At 41.2% G+C, this 23,453-nt stretch overlaps 2 protein-coding genes across 2 annotated transcripts in view; both read right to left on the reverse strand.

Annotated features, from left to right (window-relative positions):
- Window positions 1-851: 851 nt before the first annotated feature.
- On the reverse strand, window positions 852-16,031 carry wdfy1 (WD repeat and FYVE domain containing 1). The gene is made up of 12 exons (XM_019861584.1): window positions 15,818-16,031; window positions 11,202-11,269; window positions 10,993-11,066; window positions 10,748-10,802; window positions 7,700-7,850; window positions 7,497-7,609; window positions 5,678-5,804; window positions 5,125-5,230; window positions 4,353-4,454; window positions 4,103-4,233; window positions 3,888-3,996; window positions 852-2,434 (listed from the first exon to the last, which is right to left on the reverse strand). The coding sequence occupies exons 1-12, from the start codon at window positions 15,952-15,954 to the stop codon at window positions 2,375-2,377; spliced, it is 1,233 nt and encodes a 410-aa protein (XP_019717143.1). The 5' UTR covers window positions 15,955-16,031; the 3' UTR covers window positions 852-2,374.
- A 1,880-nt stretch (window positions 16,032-17,911) lies between these two features.
- serpine2 (serpin peptidase inhibitor, clade E (nexin, plasminogen activator inhibitor type 1), member 2) overlaps window positions 17,912-23,453 on the reverse strand; it is a 9,559-nt gene continuing 4,017 nt past the window's right edge. Inside the window, exons 2-9 of the mRNA XM_019861319.1 lie at window positions 22,694-22,971; window positions 22,378-22,605; window positions 21,278-21,475; window positions 19,242-19,440; window positions 19,055-19,152; window positions 18,547-18,633; window positions 18,371-18,454; window positions 17,912-18,253 (exon numbers count right to left, since the gene is read on the reverse strand). Coding sequence (XP_019716878.1) covers window positions 18,216-18,253; window positions 18,371-18,454; window positions 18,547-18,633; window positions 19,055-19,152; window positions 19,242-19,440; window positions 21,278-21,475; window positions 22,378-22,605; window positions 22,694-22,955 — 1,194 coding nt within the window. The 5' untranslated portion in view covers window positions 22,956-22,971 and the 3' untranslated portion in view covers window positions 17,912-18,215. The remainder of the gene's footprint in view (window positions 18,254-18,370; window positions 18,455-18,546; window positions 18,634-19,054; window positions 19,153-19,241; window positions 19,441-21,277; window positions 21,476-22,377; window positions 22,606-22,693; window positions 22,972-23,453) is intronic.

Below are 23,453 nucleotides of genomic sequence, written 5' to 3' on the forward strand. Positions count from 1 at the left end.
GGAGTGCCTGACAACCCATTAAATGTGAAATTAATTTTCATTGCCTACTTTCCAAAATTGTGGCAAAAGCAAGCTGCAACAGCATAATTTTTGAGAATCATTTTACAATTCTGTCACTTTCAAATTACTCCGCTTTCCTCCCACATTCCAAAAAACATGCATGGCGGGCTGATTGAACACTCAAAATTGTCCCAAAGTGTGAGTGCAGATGGTTGTTTGTCTGTGTGCCCTGCGATTGGCTGACAACCGGTTCAGGGTTTCCCTCGCCTATTACCAGGACACAGCTGGGATGGGCTCCAGCACGCCCCGCAACCCTTATGAGGATAAGCGGATCAGAAAATGGATGGATGGATGGTATTATGGTATATGGATGGGATGGGCTCCAGCACCCTTGTGAGGATAAAGCGGATCAGAAAATGCATGGATGGATGGATGGAGATATATACACACCCACGCACGCACACACACACACACAAACACATTATCTGAGCCAGTTATCCTTGTGGGCGTACTTGAGCTAGTAGGCGAGGTTGCCAGCTGATCACATCCATTCAGATTCAATTTAGCATGCTCAATTAACTGACCACACATGTTTTGGGTATATGAGAGGCAACCGGAGTACCTGGAGAAAACCCACGCAGGCACAGGGAGAACATGCAAACTACACAGAGGCACCCTGGACCCCTGCACTGTGAGGTGGACGTGCTCACCCTTCGGCCACCATGCCGCCCTATGAGTTCACTAGCACAGTCAAAACTGCAGGTGATGTCAGCCATATATTTTCTTAAAATGCACATGTACTGTATTCCAAGGTCACCAGTTTGTAATTATATAGTCAGGAAAAAAAACCATTTACACAGATAATAAATACTTTACTGCATATATAAATATACACTACATCAAAAAGTGGAATGTGATAAGGAATATATGGTGTTTACTACTTTAGAACCATAGAAGGCAGGCATCCAACATAAGCACAAATCAGCCACCACTTATAGGAGCGCCACAAATCAAAATTATTCTTTCACCGAGTGTAGGGATGAGTTCCCTGCAAAGTGGAATCCTTGATAACACACATGTGTGGGGGGAAGGAGGGATGAATAAACCAAAATAGGAAACATCCAGAAATTCATTGAGAGAGTGCATGGGGACAATCACAAGTGTGTCCTTCTGTCTTTAAGGCATTTTGACATACCTGATACAGCGGGAACAAAGCTTATGTGTAGCATTTAGTGTTTAACGAAATTCTAGCAGCTGTCCATTGTGCCTTTGAGGTAAAAATCCAATTGAGATCCAATACATTTATTTTACTCATAACTCTCGAAAGGCATTGGAGTTTTCTCCATCATTGTCACATGTCTACCTGCAAGCAGTGGAATTTCTCTACCCAACACTTCATTCAACAGTCAATTTCTCTACCTTAGCAAAGGCATTTTTGAAGCTGCTACCAAACAGTGTTACATTTTGCAATGATCTGTTGCTATAGCAACGGAGTAGGTTTTCTTGCCTCACTTAGGATCAACCCTTGGGAGGGTGGGTCAGCATCAGAGCAGCTGCACCACGGCGTACACAGCGTCATTTGGAAATGTACTTAAGATATGACTTATGGCTGATTCACACACTTGAATGGTTGTGTTGACTAAATGGTTGGAGTAACACCAAATATGAAGAGCCCCGCCCAGTGATAACCCATTGATGTAAAACCTCCTGAGAGTGATTTTAAGGCCTTCTGGTGAAAAAGACACAGAAAAAAAAAAGGTTACGGTGGGAACTGATAACTGGGATTAGAAAGTCATTCCAAACAACTATTTTCACTTTAAACATAAAGCAGGGTGTGTACAGGTGCAGTGTTTATACATGTTACCACCGAGTAAGACAGTTAGTGGACTGCAAAAATATGCGACGGAAGCATGTGTATGTTTTTACAAGGGTGGCAGGTCAGGAATCGATGAAGATTACAGTACAAGGATAAAAAAATGAAATCATAATCAACTGACCATTGTCAACATTTGTCAAAAGAAACAGAAATATTAAACGTAAACACTAACATTGACACTCTTCCCATAAGGGGGCATGCACACATTCACATGCACACACCATTGTGCTTTGTGCTCTGTGTGGGGTCAGGTGCACACACACACACACACACACACTCATATACACTTTCACGATGAATTGAAGTAGTGAAATAGATCAAGGATCAAGGAGAACAAAAAAAAAAAAAAAAGATGCACATCAGACCTATACTACTGGCATTCACTCACACACGCACGCACATGTGCACATCCCCCAGAAGCTGCAGAGTCCAGGCATGATGGCGATGATGCACTGTACAGAGGGGTTTCCATGACACCAGGAGGAGTGACTTGACCAATCAGCGCGGAGAGAAGCCTGTTGCTAAGCTACAGCCAACCACCTGCGTCATATCCCAGATCTGTTGAGACAGACACCTGAGTAAAAAACACTAAGATGACTCTTTAAATGTGACATAACTGCTGCACTTAACTGTCATCATCAAAGCAAATAGTTTAGACCAGTGGTTCTTAACCTTGTTAGAGGCACCGAACCCAGCCAGTCAATATGCACATTCACCGAACCCTTCATTAGTGAAAAACAAAAAAATGACTTTTTCCAAATTCAAGACATAAAAAACACATTTATTAAAAACAGAAAAAAAAGTAAGTCAAATTTCAAGCCATAAGTTTTTTTTTTTTTTAATTTTACGACGTACTGTCACGACAGTCACACGTTGACTACAGAGCGAACTACATTTCCCGCAGCACTGATTGCACAAGCAATGTAATGTGATCATCTGCAGCCAGGGATGGCCAAGCGGGCGTGTCATAACTAATTGACATGTTGAGTCGGGTTGTGTCTTAACCTCCAGGGCAGAGGCTCCCCTGAGACCGATTCACCGAATCCTTAGGGTTCGATTGAACCCAGGTTAAGAACCACTACTTTAGACACAACATGTAGCATGTCCAACAAGTTTCAGTACCTTTAGCCATCACTTACAGCATAATGCGAAAGAAAATGCTCAGCAACTTTTTGGGAGACTGCTGTTGCATGACCTTGCTCTTTACAATCTCTCATACACACACACACACACACACACACACACACACACACACACACACACACACACACACGCACGGACACATAGCAGCAAAATCTATTTGTTTTGTCAGAGGGTTACCCATGTTGTACCTTTCTGTCAACAAATGACCTCAGAGTTACTCAGGGCTCAGGTGACCAATCACAGCTCACCTATTTTCTGAAGCTGAGTCATGATTGGTCGTTATCTGAGCCCTGAGCAACTGTGAGGTCATATTCAGTTGACAGAAAGTGGCAAAATTGACGCACCCCTGACATGGACAAAAACGGGTGTGTTTTACTGCTTTACTCCTATTCCACACGCACCATATTGATCAGAATGCTGTGTTTGGACGAGTGGGGCAGCATCTAATCTATTCTCGTCAATAAAGTTTTCAGGTTGAATTCCCCTTCACTTGGTCACTGGATTTGTGTCCATCTCTCGTTACTCAGTTGAAAAGTTTTAAACTCAAATAGCCTTGTTTAGTTTTATATTCTTGGGAAAGAAAATTTCGCTGGCCCACAAAAGTGTGCGGACCCCTGCTTCAGATGACCTGATCCCTCAATGGATATGCATTCGATATAGTGTAATATGTCTTTCAACGATGCCAGACTTGATTTACTGAACCTCGAACTGTTTTCACTGAATGCAATCTATTTGTGACTAATAATCTGGAGTCGAGAAAATACAGCACTGTTGCAGATATAATTTGCTCCCGAAGCACGTTTGTTTAAATGACATATGATCAAAGACGGTTTATAAACTGTGCGGCTTTAAAAGAACCGTTTTCAACCTTGACAATGCGATCACTTCCACAGGTGACCATCAGGCCTCTGGATAGGTCCATGTCCATGTGGGCAATGTTGTGTTTCCCCTCATGGAACGTGGCCAACGGTGTTCGGCTGTAAAGCACACAAACACAACGCTCAGTTCATCAGCTTTGTCCCCAGTCCTCATAAACAACAAAAACTACAATATTAGGTGAAAAATACACAACACTGGACTCACTCTTCTTCTTTGATAGAGTCAAAACAGGTGTCACACACCCGCACTGGAAACTCAAAGCCCATCACTGGGAACGTGGAGCGTTTGGAACTACATCTACCACACACAGCTTTGCCACATTTTCTGCAATGGTGCTGAAACACAGAAAACACACATTCACATTCATACTAATGACAGTGAAACAATGCACAATGCCAATAAAAAATACAGTATATGTCTCAAAGGCACCTTGCTGCCGGCACAACAATAATACCTGTCTGAGCCCCAGGGTTTTAGTGTCCCACATCTGCTTGACATTCCAAAAGAAAGGCTGCTCACACTTCTGGCAGGAGTCACTTTCCAACCACTGAGGTGCCTGAAGATAGAGAAGCCGTTTTTTTCAAATATCTGAACAGATCAAAATAAGGTGTAAGAGAAAAGGTTTCAGCTTTGATGTGCAAAATCTGATTCGGTCTGGTATGATGAGGTTCCCCTGGAAACCATCAGTTGACTCTTCAATAAGGAGGCCCAAACGGATGTCATACAAACAAAACTGAGCCACATCATTTTTTTCACTTTGATTCTGAGTAGGATTCTAAATCTATACCTTATTGGGAAACGATTTGGCTGTATGTTAATATGCTTTTTTTCATTCTCAACAAATTACACAAACTGCAAAATCAATTGGGATTTTAAATTACATTACATTTAGCCCTGATATTGACTGGCAACCAGTCCGGGATATACACCGGCCAAGGCTTGAAATAATCGGGTTCGCAACACACTTTGCGAGTCAGTCAGTCAGTCAATCAATCAATCAATCAATAAATAAATCACATTCTGTGCCTCAATTGGAAATCAAAATGGTGAGCACAGCACCCAACCATCCGTTATTTTGTAAACTAGAGGAAGCTTCAACAACAGTTTAACATCCAGCAATCTGGGTTACTCAGGAGCACCTCCACATTGAATAAACTTCAGTCATACCTCATAAGTCATTCTCCACAGCTATTTTCTTTTGTCACAGATGTAATATTGATTCAAACCTCTTCTCTGGTTGTGTCCATGTTCCACACTGCTATGCCACCATCAGCTGCGCACGACACCAACTGCCTGGTCAACTGGAGGTAGCGCAGTGCCTGGACACGCTCACTGGGAGAGATGACGAATAGGGAGCAGTGTTCCGTCACACTTTTTGTCACAACGTGACATTTCACCACCGTAAGTTCAACATCAGTGAATTAGCGCAGAGCACTTTGCTGTGCTCAAAATGGCTCTGAATTCCATTCAAAACATGATGTTATAAGTCATGACTTGTGCTGGCTTTGGCATACATTGGCTGGGCTTTGGTATTAGCCGCTGGCATTCCTTTTTGCCGAACAAATGCACGATTCCCCAAAGTCATGATCTCTGAGGATATACTGTCACGTTTTGCGATGTGTTCACAGTTACTACGTGTAACTGTCACATTAAGATGGATGCCGGAAATCGTTGAGACCTGCCTATGACATGTAGGCAGACTCATTGAAGACATTTCAAGCGCTTTGGTTAACCATTCAAAACATTTTAAGAACACAACCGCAAGGCTTCTAGACTTACTGGTGTCCCTGCAACAGTAAGGTTCGTCCTTTGCGCCCTCCTATGTCCCACATGATAACACTGTGGTCAGAGGCACCTGAGAACAGCAGTCTCTGGACAGGGTCCCACCACAAAGCTGCTACGCTACCTGAAAAGATCAACAGGGCTGATGTCACTTCGTACATACAGTTCTATAAAGCAAGAGTTGGCTTTCAGGAGCCACTTAGTGTACTTTTTACTAGCCTTTAGGCCAGTGATTCCCAACAAGAGCACCCAAAAGTTCCATGAGAGATCATCAGGGGTGCCACAGGATATTATCCGATTTTATTTGACCCAAATTGATTATTTATTCATTATGATTATATCTTTGTTCATCTATGTCAGAACATCTGAAGAATTACCGTTGATGCAATGTGTGAGCACAGAGAAATTATAAATTGAAACTAAAAGGGAGTAAGCCGAACGTCAAACAACTGGTTCGGTAAAGGTTGGGCAATACTGCTCTTTGAGAACACACACTTACACAGGTCTGATAACTCTTGTGTATTTCTCTTCCAAAGGGAAAAAAAAAAAAAGAATCTGCACTTAGGTTTAACACTGCCATCTGCTGGCATAAAATGTAACTACAGCTATTGTCGCAACAAAAACCTACAATTTTCAATGTACTGCACATGAGCTGTTTCTTTATTTTCTTATCAATAGAACTAGTGTTAAACGTTAAACAATTCTTACAAAAAATAAAATATTGGGGGGCTGCCAAGGTATTTCTAGATCCTCACGTGAGAATAAAGGTATGTCATGAGAGTAAGTGAAGGAAGGACATCATTATGATTGAAACTTTATTTTTTAGTATGTTTGACAAAAATAACAAAGCATATTTTCAGCAAAAATATATGTTTTCATTTCCACAAGTGTGGTCCTAAGAGCAAAATGGAGTACTGGTCCAGGTAACTTCACTTTTTTTTTTCTTTTTTCTCCAGATCGTAAATTTGCGAAAGGCCGTGGTGTTTAAGCACAGCAGTCAATTAAACTTAATGGTGATCGCAAATACAATTAAACCTTTTCTACTGTAGTTTTAGAACTGGATGAATCATTCAACTCCTTATTTACTAATATGGAACTTGAGGCTGTACCCAGTGCGAACGGAGGAGCCCCACAAGCTGGACTTTAGGAGATATCAAAGAAGGAATGCATTTGTAATGTGAGCCTTTTCAACTCCAATAGCTAAATAGGTGGCAATATGAATGTTTCTTAAGTAAGCTGTTAGTTCCTGTAGTTAAATATTTAAACTGTAAGCAACACAAGATGTGGGAAAAAATAAACATGATGAGTTATGGAGATTATCCTCTGGTTCAATATTCAATCGTTCTCTGCACTGTGCAAACTTTGAAAAAAAATGGCCAAATAAAAGCAAAGGGAGGGGTCGAGTCAGGTTATCAAGTCCACTTGCATTTACACAATTCCAAGTGCACACATATTTAAGGCAGAGGCAACAGACCTTATGTTCATGTGATTTAATATAAGTTTCCCAAAATAGCCACGAGGCTCATTTAAATGGATAACGGGTTGATGAGCATGAAAATTACATGGCTGTCACTACTAAATATTTTTTAGGATTGAGTATTCTATTGATACAATTTTTTTCTTGATTACTGATTAACAACATTTTTCTTGTTTATTTGGTCACATTTAGTTATTAAAAAAACAACAATATATAAACACACACACACACACACACACGCACGCATGCACGCGCACACACACACACACACACACACACAAAACCTGTATAGATATAATAAAAGTGTGTGTGTGTGCTTTTTTTTTTGAAATGAAATACCTTCATGACCCTTCAGTGTGGTGATAATGGAGTATGTCTGCCTCTCCAGCTTCAGCAGTGTAATCTGCCCTGAGTAATCGCCAACAAAGGCGTGCTGAGTCTCATGATCATATCTGAGCAGGGAGTTAAGGTTTCAAACCACTCAAGTGAAATGGTTATGTCAAAACAAACAACCAAACAAAAATGCGATAAATAAGGAATACTGTAGGCAGGAGGCCCATGAAGTGAAATAGTGTCTCCCCAGCATGCTTCCACTCTGGGTGCACATCCAGCTCACACTCTTGTCATGGCCGGTGCTCACAACCCACTCGCTCTCCAGGGTAAACACCATATCTGAAACCCGGTTCTGGTGAGCTGCAAAACGCACATACATATGTATACATCATGTCAAATTAAGTCTTGCAGGAGCAAACATTGAAAGCCACATGTTTGTTTGCCTATTTTTGCCCTGTGATTGGCTGGCGACCAGTTCAGGAAACACTAATAATGGCGGATGGACTGATGCAAATAGTCCCAATATTGAAATCAATGTTGGTCTTGATTTTGATCAATATGAGTGTTGCACCACGAATACTTTAGTTGCAGCTTCTTTGCAGCGGACATTGTTGTGGTCAAATATAGACACATTTTATTTAAACTCAAGGGGTTGTTCTGTTGTTGCCACTTGATTTATTGAACTTTTACCATTTTTTTCTTCTTTTATAAGAAAGAAAAGTGCGCGAAAGAGAGTTTTTGTATTTGTTTGCGCCCTGAGTGTTGCCTAATAACCACAAAGCCACCCTACATTCACACTGGGTTCACAGAGCTGGACATCTGAAGACCAGACTTCATACTTCCCATCCTCTTTGTGCAGCCCTTCCAGACTCACCCCAAGGCCATTTGTTCCCGATCCAAATTTGTAGGTGCAGCTGAGGCTTTGAGGTGGTCCGGTTTGATGGACTCACTATTACATTACGGCTGTGGTTTCCTTGAGCAGGATACCAATACCCTGAAGTGCTCCCCGGGTGCATCCAGGTAAGCAGACTCCTGCTCCAGAAGGGGCCACTAACAGTGTGTGTGTGTTCACTGTGATGGGTCCAGTGCAAAGGTCAAATTTCATGCACACGTGAGTAGATATAAATACAGTTGAGTTGAGTTGAGTTGAGATGACGAAACGAAAGAAAAAACAAAAGTTGTTGTTTGTTGTTGTGTTTACACACAGACACAAACTGCTCCTCACGTCTCTCAGGTGACTACAGTGTCTGTCTCCTGGTAGATCAATTTTGGCCAGTGAGGAATTGGATGATTCTTTTCTACAAGCTCTGTTACAGCTCACTAATGCACCTTGCCCTCAAGAGGGACCTCTTGTCCCAGCTGAGGGGACGGCTAATAAGATAAGATAAGATAACCTTTATTTGTCCCACACTGGAGAAATTTGCAATGCGCCCCTAGCCTGATCGCAGAGAGCGCTGGGTCTGGACACGACTACTACTACTAGTACTACATTCTTGGGAGTACGGCAAGGATATAGGGAATATGATTGCCAATGCTCATGGGCCTTCCACACGACGCTTTTGCACTACTAAGACAGAAGTAGTTTGATGCTCAATCACATCACCTTCACCCACCAAGACTGATCATAGTTATTGGTAAAGTGGGAAAAGCATAATCACAGCTACTCAGAGACACATTTTTGAAGTGATTGGACAATATAACCCTATTATTATTTTTTTTTTTTTAAATCAAAGCGAAACTTATTTTCAACTTGTGAAACTCAACATTTTCCCAAACCACCGCTACCCTGCCGCTGAACGGCATGAGGTTTTGCTGGTGGTTTGTGGTACGAATGGAAAGTGAAAGTTGAATCGGACCAAAAAAGATCAAAGCCATCATATCGATGATGTAACATTTTTATCACATGCATTTCCTCATCGTTAAAAATATGAACGCAAGACTTCAGAGGGAATTATGATTTATTATAATTGATTAATAGTGTAAAACAATCATATGAAGAAGCAGATGCAGTCAAATTTAGACTGGACAAGATCGTAACATAGTATTTTATTCTATTATATATCTTGAGATGAAACCTGGTAAAGCAGGCTCAGGGTTGATTTTTTTTTTTTCTCTGCAAAGACCCCCCCACCCCCCAAAAATATTTTCTTGCAGGCACCGAGTGAAGAAAAACCCACTTCTGAGACATTTTCAAAAACTATAGTGAATTTATTTTTAAGTATTTATTGTGAAGACTATTTAAGCAATGATTTTTGTTTTTGTTAAGTGTGTGGGCAACGGATCGTGCTTTTATAGAGCCACCGTGAATAATCCATTAAATGTTAACAGATGAAAAACAAATGACGTGAACCGAGGAAAGAACTTCTTTTGATGACTTTTTCCATCTCTGCAAATCGAGGGCAGATTCCAGTGGTGACATGTGCTACACAACAGACTGGCTATTTGCCGCAACAGCTTCCTATTCCACTGAGTAGGCTGAATGAAGATTGTGTCAGGAAAAAAAAAAAGATCTTCATTGCCATTTAAGAAAGTCATGCGGCATTATGTTGAAGAACAACAACTACTCTGTACTTGATGGGAAAAAAAAAGGTTGTTTGAGTCAAGGGTGGGGGCACGGCATACGTATGAATGAACAGAACCGTACTGCCTCCTCTGCTTCAATTTGAGCCAGGAAACCCCCTTGGGATGTGATCGGAAATACAATTGTGCTGTTTTGAGGTTTTCATTGAAATTTTCCTTGGGAGGGCTTTTTTCATTATTGCGCAGGTCAAACTCTAATGCTGGAGTGCATTGTGGGTAAAACAGCACGAACAAAACTGTAATTAGCGGCATGAATTTACTCGACTCATTAACGAGAAGACAGAATTTCAGAAACATTGTCTGAAGGAACGTAAACCCATTGAGAAACGGTGATGCAAGAACACACGATTGGTCATCGGTCTGTAAAAGTTAGCTTTACTTTTGGCCTCCTTGTCTTTAGCCTTTGTCTAAGGCTATGCAATAAAATTATATCCATGAGCCTTACCTCAATGAAATAGGCTGGCATGTTTTGTTAATAACTAAATTAATGCATGTTCTTTTTACCATTAAGAAAGCAAACAATTTAGACAAATCAATTAAGTTGGAATTTATAACAAAAAATCTTAATGAATATCAAACTAGATTAAAGAACTATGAACAACAGCAGACCTAGCAAATTCCAACCGGTCTCACCAACTCTGATCACGCTGGATTGTGTCATTATCGAAACATCTCACCTGGATATGTTTTCACATGGTTCATCTTGTTGAAATCTTCAGAGATGAGAAACTCCTTTGGGGCAAGCAAACAAAAAAAAAAACAAGTTTCAAATCAAATAACTAACCCAACCTCAAAGGCGTTTGGAGGAGACCCATTTAAATTAGCATTCTTTTATGACGAAAAGAAGCTGAGAACAGCCAAAAGACTAAGACTGACACTGAAGTGAGAACAAGGTCATTTGTTTTCAGAATGTTCCACTCACCACAACTGCACCATTGTCCTGGCCGATGAAGATACGTCGACTGTCATGGTGATATGACATACATGAGCAGGGAGCTGAAACAGGGAAAGCCATGGAAATGATCACCATTAGCACCAGTCGTTTTGTAGTCAGGTGTATCGATTGTAAAATGGATGGACATTTCCTAAATCGCGCCACATTTGTCGTTGATGTGATGCAGTCTTACTTACAGGAGACTGTGTGGTAGATGCTTGGCCAGTACTGACCGCTATCTCTCTTTAGCCACACCCGGATGGTTCTGGAAATGAAATGCAAAATGCAATTATCAGAAAACTGAACCATAATGGCGCCATCGGTTTTCTGATCTCTGCTTTAAAAGCTGAACGTGGAAAAAGGAAGCTCGCTTATTTGTTTTAAATCACGTCAGGAAAAACTGAAACATTTAGTTTGGAATCAAGGAAAGTAAATGCATCATTTAAAAGCTGCCCGTATTTTCAACCCGATACTTTACTGTGTAAACCAAGGCAATTTCTTTCCACCAAAGTAGTTGTGCTATGATACAGGATGCCAAAACGCATATAAGCACTACTGTATATTAACAAGGAATTCAGACAAAAAGTGGTTAAACACTAGCGCACATGCGTCAAAGTCAAGAGCTAAGGGCCAGATCCAGCCCACCACACCATTTTATATATCATTAAAGCAAATTATACATTGATATGATTTTATTATTAAAACATTAACTATACTTTGAGGAAAAAAACTAACAAATTCCCTGCTACAGTGTGTCCCGCGACAAAAATGAGTTTGACATCCCTACAATAGTGAAACAATAGCCACTAATATTTGGTTTAACGTTTCACCTCAAACAAACGTGATGCAGTCATCAGCAAGCTTCTGAGATACTTGAAGCTGGATTTTTTTTGACCACTCTTCTTTGCAGAAGTGGTAGGGCAGACCTCACTTTGATGTATGCACCACAAATCTTCTATAAGGTTGAGGTTGATGTTTGCAAAAAAACTTATCTGTTCCAAGTCCACCCAAAATTCAGACATAAATGTTTTCAAAAGCATAAAAATGCATCAAGATATGCAACAAATACATGTTACAATTAGATTATTGCACAATAAATGAGAGTTGTGCATAATGTACAAAACCAAGAATGGAGTAAAGAATAAAAATGGTGGTCATTTAACTTTTAACTGCGTCCTCATCACAATGTCACATCACCAGTGAGGTATTTTAAGAACAGGCCTGCGCACTATACATGTGGCCCTTGGGGGCTAACTGGTGCCTGCGGGCACCACGTTGGTGACCCTTGCTGGAGGGCATGCTCTTACCACCACCATGCTTGACAACCAGTTCAATAATCTTCGTTTTAAAAGCTACACTTCTACTATACCAAAAAGTGCACTGATTGTCTTGTCTGACCATAAAATTTTAGTCCAGAAGGCATTTGGCTTGTTTGTGTGAGCAGCTGCAAATTTCAGTCAAGCTTGACACTGTCAATTTAGAGGCAGGGGCTTTTTTCTTGGTTGGCACTCTGTTAGGCCATGGCGAAATCAAGCTTTCTTCACTGTGTAGCTTTTGTTCCAGATGTTTCCAGTTAATGGCAGGCTAAGTGTTGCCGCTTTGTGGGTTGTTCCTAAACATCAAACCAATTTGCTTTCATCTTAAGGTGACGTTCCAGATACAGTATGTGCAAAGGGGTGATACATCTAAATAACTTGTCCTGTCCTTGTAAAGAATAGTTTGAAGTGATCTTGGAATCTGCGGTCATTTAGAAATGGCTCTAAAACATTTCTTTAACTCATGTAACTCAACATTTCTCCTTTCTTGTAATTTCCAATTTTTTTCTGAGTATTGGTCTATCCATTGAGCCTGTGAGAAAAATCCTTTATATGCCATATGATGTACCAATACTGCAATACTTCACTGTCACAACAATGAAACAATACATCATTTTCAGTACCGGCACTTATGCACAGTTCAGCAGATAGCGAACAACAACAAATAACAAAGATAATTAAAAAAGAATAATGTGTGTGCTTACTTCAAGTTGTTTCTTAGTCACGCTTGTAAAATACTGTATGTGCACTAGTTGCATATGGAAAGGGCGAAAGCTGTTCAAGCGCACTGCAGTAGGCTCTAGCGTACTTTAGACTGCAGCAGCAAACAACAATCGTGCAACTTGCGCGGAGGGGCAAGCATCTGAAGCAGCTGTGGAAGACAAAAGTCGATTCCACAATCCATTGTGTTACAGTCGATTCCAATCATATGACTTTGGAGGAATAAAGCCTTTGGCTTTGGTTTTGATGAAGACATAGCCCTACGATACTAGGCTTTTTAACCTAAGAATTTATGGTGGTACTTAGAGAGCTAAGAATCTTTATTAGGTGGTACTCTGGTGTCAAAAAGTTGTTTTGATATTTTCAGAGGTTGAAGTGGACATGAGTGGAGATGTGCATGTGAATTTTAAGAAAAACTAGCTACAGTTGTCTGACATTATCCAACCATAAGTGTTTTACATAAGAAGTCATTTTAGAAAATCCAAAACGAAATATTTTTATGTCAAAAGTAAAATAATTAAATAAAATACATTAAACAAAGCACAAAAACATATTTTCTATTTTGTTAATTTGACAAAGTAATTGTTTTCCTGAAGTGAGATCCTGACGAGTGTCAAACTCGGAAGTGTGATGCCACTTTGAGACAACAATAGCAGGCCTCACTATGGAAATGTACAAAGCCAGTCAGAAATTGATTCGGAAAGCGATGTGTCACAGTTATCTGAGGGGATACAGGTGTTTGAAGAGTTGGAGGAAGAAGAAGCTGTTGGCAGGATGTATGTTGGGCATACATGTACCAGCCAGATGCTGAGGATGCGGAAAATGGTGTGCCTGAATGGCCGGACATGGAGTGGAGACGAGACCCATCGGGACTGGAAGAACGGTAAGCTACATAGGCTGCAGTTCCTAGCCTAGTGTTTTTGTTTGCAATTCGCTGTGCCGTAAATTGTGCACAATGATATTAACCACTTGGTCCATGTATATCCGCAAGCACTGACAGCACATGTCCTCGTGGGTTGATGTCCTACATTGTCATTGCTAGAGTGATTCTGTTGTGTTGTCGGCCATTCCGCGCATTATATCGGCAGCATTGTTAGTTGTGAAGTGTGTATTATTATATATTCTGTAGTACTATCCCATGTCAGCATGAGAAGACACACATCCTCATGCCTGCAAGTAGACCTTTGCGCCCTTGAATCATCCATCACCCTTGAATCATCAATCACTTGATGATATCAGTTCTTCCTTTGTGGAGACAATGTGGAGACACACAGAACTTCAGAAAGCACCAGTTGATACAAGCTGATGAGTTTAGGAGAAACAGAGTCCGATGCCACGTCCTAAGTTTCGGTACCACCCCTGACGATATAAATGTGTTGTGAACCTCTTACACCTTCGCACTCGTGATCCGCAGCCATTGTCTGTAGACCGTGGGTGCCCAGAATATTCTGCAAATAAAACCTTCGAAGGTACTGTTCATCGGCTCCAGCCTGTATTTGAATAACCAAAATCCTCATCGTCCGAAATTAACGAAAACGCGGAGGAAGAGTAAGGTCGACTCTGTTCCCCAACAGTTGTTAAGCATTAGAGAGGATTCCATCCATGTACTCATATACTTTTAATGTTTTCGTACAGGGTCACATACATGTGCACGTACAATACTTTGAATTCAAATGTCTTCATGAATACCAGCAGGTAGTCATTGATTAGTACACCAACTTTTTGTGCAAATCCGGCTGAGAAAACAGAGGTCTATAATTGCTTGAAACAAAGAAGGCTCGTCGACACTGATGGGAAATTCTTTTGTGAGAATGAAACTATATCTTGCCAATTTTAGGGTACATTTAGGTGCCCTATTCTTTTCTTTTGGACTTTCAAACAACGGTTTGGCTGAATGTGAACAGTGCATCGCCACACGAAGCTGAGACATTTCGCCAAATAACTAGATAACAACGGCAAAGATCAGTCAAAAGGACAATCAACAATGCATGACAATGGCTGACTGGCGACTGGCATTCTGTAAATGACGTCACTCGCCGGAGATTGCCGAACAAGGGCATTTTAGTTGTTAAGCGTGTTGCTAAGGGTCCAACTATGAACCTGGGTATTAAAAAAAAAAAACTATCGAAAGTATGCTTGAAATAGTTTTACCCTTTATTACTCAAAATATGGCTGGCCAGGTTTATTTCACATCTGACCTTTAAGTTTTTCTGTCCCCACCCAAATGGGATGTTCATGTTCACGGGACACAGCCTGTGGCTGTTCCTTTGATAGCAGTGACAAACAACTGTGCGGTCTCGTTCATGCATACGCACAGAGTTTTGAATCGAAACACATAGGAGACACACAAGCATTGATTTAAGGGATTAGACTGGAACACAAGAAAATAAACTTTTTTTTTTTACTGCTACAGTTAGCTGTTCAGTATCCCCAAAACCTTCATTCAAAAAGCGACAAAACTAATGAAAGCCATCAAATATCCGTGACTAAAAGGGTTTTAGGAAGCACACCAGCTTCAACCAACTAAACTTGATTGCATTAATTTATTCAAATAGTCGCAAAGCTAACCTCTAAAGCAAAAACAAAACAAAACAAACAAAAAACGTCTCAGCTAAAATCTGAGTATTCGCAGTTTTATAGGTGTTTCAGTTGCCTCTAACTTTTTTTTTTTTGCTTTTGTACAAACTACTTGTACACGATATACATCCAAAATATTGCAAATCCGCGGGCTATTCCAATAACGCTAACATGAGCATTAGCTACGTTGGAAAACTCACCTGTCTTCGCTGACAGTGATCACTCCATCTTCCTTCGGGATTAAAACGGCAACTGTGACAGCGTCTGCGTGTCCCTCGATTTTGTTCAGAAGAACTGGCCTGGCGCTCTGAGGCCTCGAATGGATCTCCGCAGCCATGGTTTAACTAGCCAGCAACAATGTTTTCCTGCTGCTAATTCTCCTCGCCCAGTGCAGGAGGATCAGCTGACACACAGAGCCGCTGCTCCTATTACCGTAATGCCTGCATGGCGCGAGCCCAGCAATCCGCGCAGCGTGACTGGCGCTGTCGTACTCACCACAAGTTAGCGATGATACGAGTCAGAGTCAGTATTCGACTTTGGGGGTCATTTCAGGATGACACAATGCACTATATAACATTTACAGGTCACCATAATGCACAACTGTTCAATGTTTCAGTACTTTTTGTGTAACCTGCCGTTCTGCAAGAAACCGCAGTCCAGTAAATTTTCTGGTTCAGTAATAATTGATATGTCGCATTTGACACTTTCAGAACTCTTCCAGTGCTTCTTTCAAACTGCTGTCAAAATGCACGCGTCATGAAGACTTAAAATAATTTCAATTGACCTGGATTCTTTTTTTTGGGGGGGGGGCGGTCTGTTCATGGATCAAAACACCTGAAAGCCGAATATCCTTAACACTGTGTGAGTTGTGAAATGTGAAAAAAGTCATGCAAATGGAAATGCGAAGAGTAAACCTGTAGCTTTTTCATATTAGTTCACTGGTTTTGATTCAAGGGCGCCATAAAATGCCGAAGTCTCATTGGGCACGTGACTGATGGGAGCCATTCAGAATACAAGTGAGCCGCTGGTTTTGAGGCTGGAGACTAACTGGGGAAATGGTGTAAACCAGGGGTGTCAAACTCATTTCACATTGTGGGCCACATACGGACTCGGTAGATGTCAAGTGGGCCAGACCATTAACATTATACCATACTGTGCTATGAATCACCAAAATATCATCTCTTTCCTTTGTTTTGGTCTCAAGAAGCATTGATTGGCACTTTCATATCATTTGCTGCGTTGGGTCTATCTCGGTGACAGACTGAGACTGCTGTTTTCTTCCCCGATCAAAACAATGTTGTCTTCTAACTGTGATCAAAACAGTGTGCCCACTAGCGGATAATCCACGAATTGCATTTTATTTAAAATATTCATTCTGTGTCTTTAATGCATTTTTTTTTCACTTTTAAATCATCCCGCGGGCCGGATCAAACCTCCTTGGGGGCCGGTTCCGGCCCGCGGGCCGTATGTTTGACACCCCTGGTGTAAACATTGAAATCATCCAGCCATTTTTTTTATTTGCGTTGTAATTTGCATATTTTAAATGTACTTTTCTAAGTGGTGCATTTACATTTGTGTAGTGCATGTTCGATTCAAACGTTCGTTTTGTCCAATAGGTTGTGCCAAATGCTCAAAGTTTAATATTTTTACTCTAAACGGCACATTTTTACAGTCAGTAAGACGAGTGTTTCAAAACTGCCTGTCCACCGAATGACATGTTCCCAAATATAATTCTTTGTTATTCAGTTCAAGAATGAATGACCCAGTTTTTGAGGCTACTTTGAAAAACCTCAAAGGCTGATTAAATCCAATTTTGTATGGCGCTGCCACTAAAGAAAGACCTTGCTGTGCTTAGCATTTTCTCCCTGCGGATCTCTTTTGTTTGGGCAAATGTCATCCTGAAACATTTGCCAAGAGTTCATTTAACATTTGAGGCCTGGCATCCAGAATGGAATAAATAAGCTACTAAAACAAAATTTGACCCCTAGTTTGGCAATTAGAATATTTACAATTGTATTCATTAAGAAATTTAAACTGAACAGATGAGATCTATCACTCTCATTTAAAAGTATGGATTACACTTTGTCAAAAGATTAAAATGTCAAAAACAAGTCATATTTAAGAACCTTGTCAGATTCTCCAAGTTATTACAAGCCAATCTGTTTCAGCAGTTCAGAAATGAGTATTTATTGCTCCAAAATGAAGTCTGAATTACAACAGAAACCTTTCTTAGTGGAGGAAAATCTTGAAACGCTGCAGGCAACACCTCAAGATTGGACACGCGTCGCCATAACTTGACTGGAGTGATATTTATTGAAATGGACAAAATAAAACAAATTATAGTCAACATTTTATGCTACTCCAGAGTTAATAAAATACACAAAACAAATTCAGTATGTTAAAAAAAATACATATAGCTGAGGGAATTAAAAAAAAAAAAACAACTTAAGGCATGTCATGCATTTCTGGTAATTACTAACAAAAGGCAAGATGACAAATATCTACAGCTGAAGTGTGTTCATCTGTGGGCAGGCAAGCAAATTCCCATCATTCTACAACACCACTAGGGGCGGGGGGACTGCACAGCGGACATTGACTTCAGGGCTGGTTGATTTGACCCATAAAGAGGAGTGTACCTGGGGGAAATAAACATAAGATGCAAGGCTTTCTTGTGGAAAAGTGAAAAGTGCAGGAATCTGCATGATTTTAATGCAATGTAACCACAGATATGAAGAGGAGAAAAAAATCTGTACCAGTTGGGTTATGGCGAATGAGGAAGAGGAAAGGTCTGTCCACTGAAACCCAAGGAGGAGAGGACCGAGCCATCAAAATTGCAGCTGAACATGAGGGGGGAAAAAAGCATTAAAAATTCATATTCAATAGAGCATATCAATCAAAAAATGCACAGCAGTTTCACCAAAACACCGACCAGTGGCAGCTGATGCTTTTGTTCCATCTTCATTCACCACAATTTTGGTTTTCTGGAGGGCTTTGGAGATGTATACAGGCTCTGAACCTAAGGCAGCACACACAATTCCAGATGAAAGCAAATATACTCAAGAGCTAAATATTTATAGAGACTGCAGTATTTGCAAAATTTACTGTGTGCATTTTGAGTGAAGAGGACCACGAACGGACCAATTTCTTGTGCAGGTTTAAAATGTAAAGAAAATGGAGCAGGAATCATGTCTTATTATTTTACACCACTGGGTGGCAACAGTGCGCTGAAGCGTCATCCGTAAATGGAGAGGGGAAGTTTGTTTTTTTTACTTTCACACCAAATGTCGAAACCTATTACATTGGTCTGACAAGCTCTCAGCAGTAAACAGCCAACATTCCCTCCATATTTTCAAGCTTTGCTCATGTCTAACTAAATCCCCTGTACATAAAATTCATCATGTAATATTTGGAATGGGATTGACGGTACTTTCACTCACTCAGGTGCCTGAAGTCTGCTTTGTCCAGACGGAACATGTCTGTCATACCCAGCACAGACAAAGGGGCCTTTAAATCCACCTCCAAATCCGCAGTAAATCTAGAGACATAAACAAACACCAGCACATTAGTTGCCATATTCAATTGAGCAAGTTGGAACTGTGGTTTGAGTGTAATCATGCATTTTACCTGGGAAGGAGAAGGTGCACTTTCCGCATGTGCATCAGTTTTCCCCAACTCTGCACAGTGGCTGTGTTGATGTGTGGGATTATGTGGGATAGAGGCACATCCTCCTCAGTGGGTAGAACAATCAGCATGCTGGTCTTGTTGCCATGATAGGGCAGCTCGATCACCTTATACGCCACCTGCTGGGGAGTGCTGGCTACGCCTGGTGAAGAATATTTAAGATTTGCGTACACATCAATGCACGAGGCACCAGGGGTGGTGCGGGGAGTGTGATAGACGCATGCTGTATATAATGTTCATTATGCAGTGCATGAGACAAAATATACACTGCAGTATTTCAATACTTTTTCAACAGAGTATACTCATTTAATGTACCCATGTTATAAAAAGCAAGACAATGTTGCCTCTGATACTTTTAATAGACATGTTGAATGTCCATTAAATTGGATTTTTTCCAGGGTCTTTTTACATTTATAATAACTGTACTTCGTGGATGCGCCTTCTCGGCAGCACACGCATACCAGCACCGATTTATATTGGGAAGAAGGTCGGTGCCATTTTACTGTCATTGCTGGACAGCCCTGCGGCGATTGCGTTTTGCGCCTGCAATGGGCAGCATTTTTCACAGCCCCGCTTTGTTCAGTGCAAAGATCGGTGCTGTTGGACGGTCTGCGGCTGGATGGATGCATGCATGCATGCATGCATGGCTAGAGGAGCCAATGATGAGAAGGAGCGTCAGCGCCGATGCGTATGTGGGACTGGGAGTCGCGGCTTGGAATTGAAGCGGATTTACATGGGACAGGAGATGAGAGCCAATCTCTTTTTCGTTCATGGACGCGAGAGCTTCTTGTTGCTTGCAAACTTAGCTTGTAGCAGACGTGTGCACATTTTCAGCATGATGTCTTTGATCCACTGGTGAAAAGGACACTTTGATTCGCTCCTTTTTCATCGATAACTGCTTCAAACAACAAAGTGTATGCAGGAAAAGTGGTTAAGATTGCACAACTGTGTCTTATGTGTTGTATTATTTTGTCATTTTATGTTAACTGCTCTTTTGATAGCGGCGCGGACACCCGCAGTGGCTCCTCTTGTTGTCTGGTTGAGAAGGAAGAAATTTCATCTGTGCTGTATGTTGCACATACAGCGCATTTGACAATAAAGTTGTACTCTACTTGATAACAGGGATGTTGGGGGCAGTGGATTCGTGCCTTGGCACATGCCCCTTGTACCGCCTTTAGAAAACAAGATGCCTGTGCTTGTGGGTGAATGCCCATCTGACTTTTGAAGGGTAAAATGTGTTCAGATAAAATTAATTTGGGAATCAAAGTTATAAAGGCAGGGTGGGCGACTGGTGAGCACATCCTCCTCACAGTGCAGGGTTCGATTCCAGCTCTGGTCTTCCTGTGTGGAGTTTTCATGGCAGGTTAATGGAACACTCTAAATTGTCCTTTGGTGCGATTGCGACCACGGATGGTTGTTTGTTTATGTGCGCTCTGCGATTGGCTAGCAACCAGTTCAGGGTGTACCCCGCCTACTGCCTGAAGATAGCCTCCAGCATGCCCGTGACCTTGTGATGATAAGCAGATTAAAAGATGAATGGATAAAGTTATAAGCTTTCAATTTAGCGAGTGTGTAAATGAGGGTAGGACAGCATGAGCTGTGCAATGGGTTCGAAGCACTATAATAGGGCTAGCAAATCAGGCAGTTGCAACTCTGAATATATCCCTCTGTGGTGAGGTGCTAAATGATAAGAAATAAACCAAGTGACTATTAAAATTGATACAACAGAGCATTCACACATGACATGGGCACTTTGTCCCAAGTATTGTGGCACTATATGATCAGCAACTGTGGAAAAGTAATTTTATTACTCAATTAGTGAATGGCTGAGCCAGTAACACCGTTATTCCAAAATTTTTTGTACACATCTGCACTAAATTCAAGATGTCTTATGACCACAATCCTTACAGTACCAGAAATGTTATTTAGTAACCAAAAAAAAAAAAAAAAAAAAAAATGCACAGATCACCATGACTTACCAATGTTGAAGACTGATAGCTGGGACATCATAGGAACCTTAAATACTTGGCCATCGCCCCCAGTGAAGGGCCTCAGCTTGGTGTTTTCAGGCTGGAAGCGATACTTCCACAAGCCTTTGAAGTAGATGGCGTTAACAACGACCAAGCGAGACAGGGCAGAATCCAGCATAGTTGCTTTGATCAGGCTTGTGATGTGACCTGGATGAATATTCAGCAGGAGCATTATTAGAAATGACTGCGTGAAAAATGTGTTTGAAACAAAATGTATTAATTTTAAAAGGGGGCACTTTATTTTAGGTGTTCCAATCAGTTTTATGCTGCCAATCCTCCAAGAGCGGAAACGACTGATCCCAACTCATATACCAATCACATGGACCCCTTTTATACTGGATGAAGTGCTGCCTCCAAAAGTCAATGGGCTCATTCTTTCACCTTCATGGGCGCTTGCTTTTTTTGCCCCCCCATACTCTGGCTCCTGCTGCAAGTAGAAGCCAGTTGAGTCCAACTCTCAGGTGCTACCCTTGGTCGCCAGGGAAACGAGCCAAATTTGCCCAGTATTATATGGGGAAGGATAGAGAGTGGACCCCTGCTATTCACGTGGGAGAGAGACCGTGACAGCGCGTGAAGACCAGAAATCCAGGTACTGATGGCCATTGAAATAAATGCAATTGAGGGTCAATTTTTTTTCTAACCAAAAACACTAAAAGAATTCTGATGAGCATTCAATGGATCATATGCACATAATTGTGTGATGCATTTTCCATAAAATGTCATCACCCTTTTCAATAACGGCAGGCGCAGGGTTTGAAGCGGTTTTCCTTCAGATAATTTCTATCAATGTTTTAGGGCACGTTTTTGTGATGGCATGTGTGTATTTGTCAAGAGAATACATCTTTGCCGAACAGCGGAGGTAGTTTGTTAACATTCGCAGTGATACATTTGTAGAAACAGAACAAGCCTTTCTGTGTATTTTCTTGGTGATGTAAGAATGTCGCATTCAACCCCAAAAAGACGCCGTTTGTTAGAAGACATAAAACAGAAGGCCTCGTTAAAGAAAAAAATTAATTGAGAGATCTGCTGCAGTTCATAACAAGACTTGCCTCGAGTTTTGTTGCTGATCCAGGCATTGATCTTATCTGCTGCCTTTTGGGTGTCACTGAAATCGACGCTCCTGCTCTCAGCCTGGAAGTTAGCTTTGTTGATGTCAACAAAGCTCTTTTGCATGGGGAAGCCCTTTGGGGAGAACATGCCGTTGGCAATGAGAATGGCATCCTGGTTGGACTTAGCGGTTAAGGTCTTGTGCAGTTTCTTCAACATTCTGTAAGGTCCTGTGCAAATGAAAAAAATGGCCCTCAACATAATTTACAAGTCTCTCAACTTCACTCAGAAAATCTTGCGGACTTGAATCACCCCAACCGTTTTTCTTGTATCGGAGAGCACTGAGGATTTGCCTGCGGGTTTCCCCATGACCTCCTGGTAGCAGCATGCCAAGGACAGAGGCCACTCCATGAGGTGAAAGGACCACATTATCCAGAGGCTTGGAGCGGACGACTTGTTGAAACACTTTAATACCAAGATCAGATCCCCGTTCGCCATAAACAGCAACTTGGGACAGTGCTCTTGTATGGCAGAACAGGGTGATCAGTGCGTACAGAAGCAGCCAAGCCAGATTCTTCATTTTGACTTTTAACACCTTGACAGAAACACATACAGTAAGTCATATTGAGCGGCATAGAAACTCTCAAAATACATTTGGGAGATACAAAGTGGGCTCATGCTTTTCATATTTGATGCATAATCGTGAATTACAGTCACAATTTTCTCCTTTGGTTATCAATGAGAATTTATCTCATTGTACTCCCAGAAATGTACTTCCCGTTACTCGTTCAATTTCTGTGTTATTTATCCTGGGTTTCTTGTTGGGAGTTTGAAGGTCAGTTCCCAAATTTTGTTTTAATTCAATTTAGTGGTCATTTATTCATAGATGGCAATTTTCCGCGGATCCACGGAAATCCGCCGTTTTATTTCTTAAATTGATCATTTTTGTGAATCGTCTAAATCCGTTGAGAAAAATTTAGGGGCGGTCAGGTACCTTATCGTCGAGTTTTCACAAGCTCTCCCGAACAGTCTCTCCGTTTTCCGTTTGTAAACAGCCCTGCAATTGGACGTGTATGAG

This window comes from Hippocampus comes, unplaced genomic scaffold (assembly GCF_001891065.2).
Source record: "Hippocampus comes isolate QL1 unplaced genomic scaffold, H_comes_QL1_v1.1 scaffold122, whole genome shotgun sequence".
In the NCBI taxonomy this organism is placed as follows: domain Eukaryota; kingdom Metazoa; phylum Chordata; class Actinopteri; order Syngnathiformes; family Syngnathidae; genus Hippocampus; species Hippocampus comes.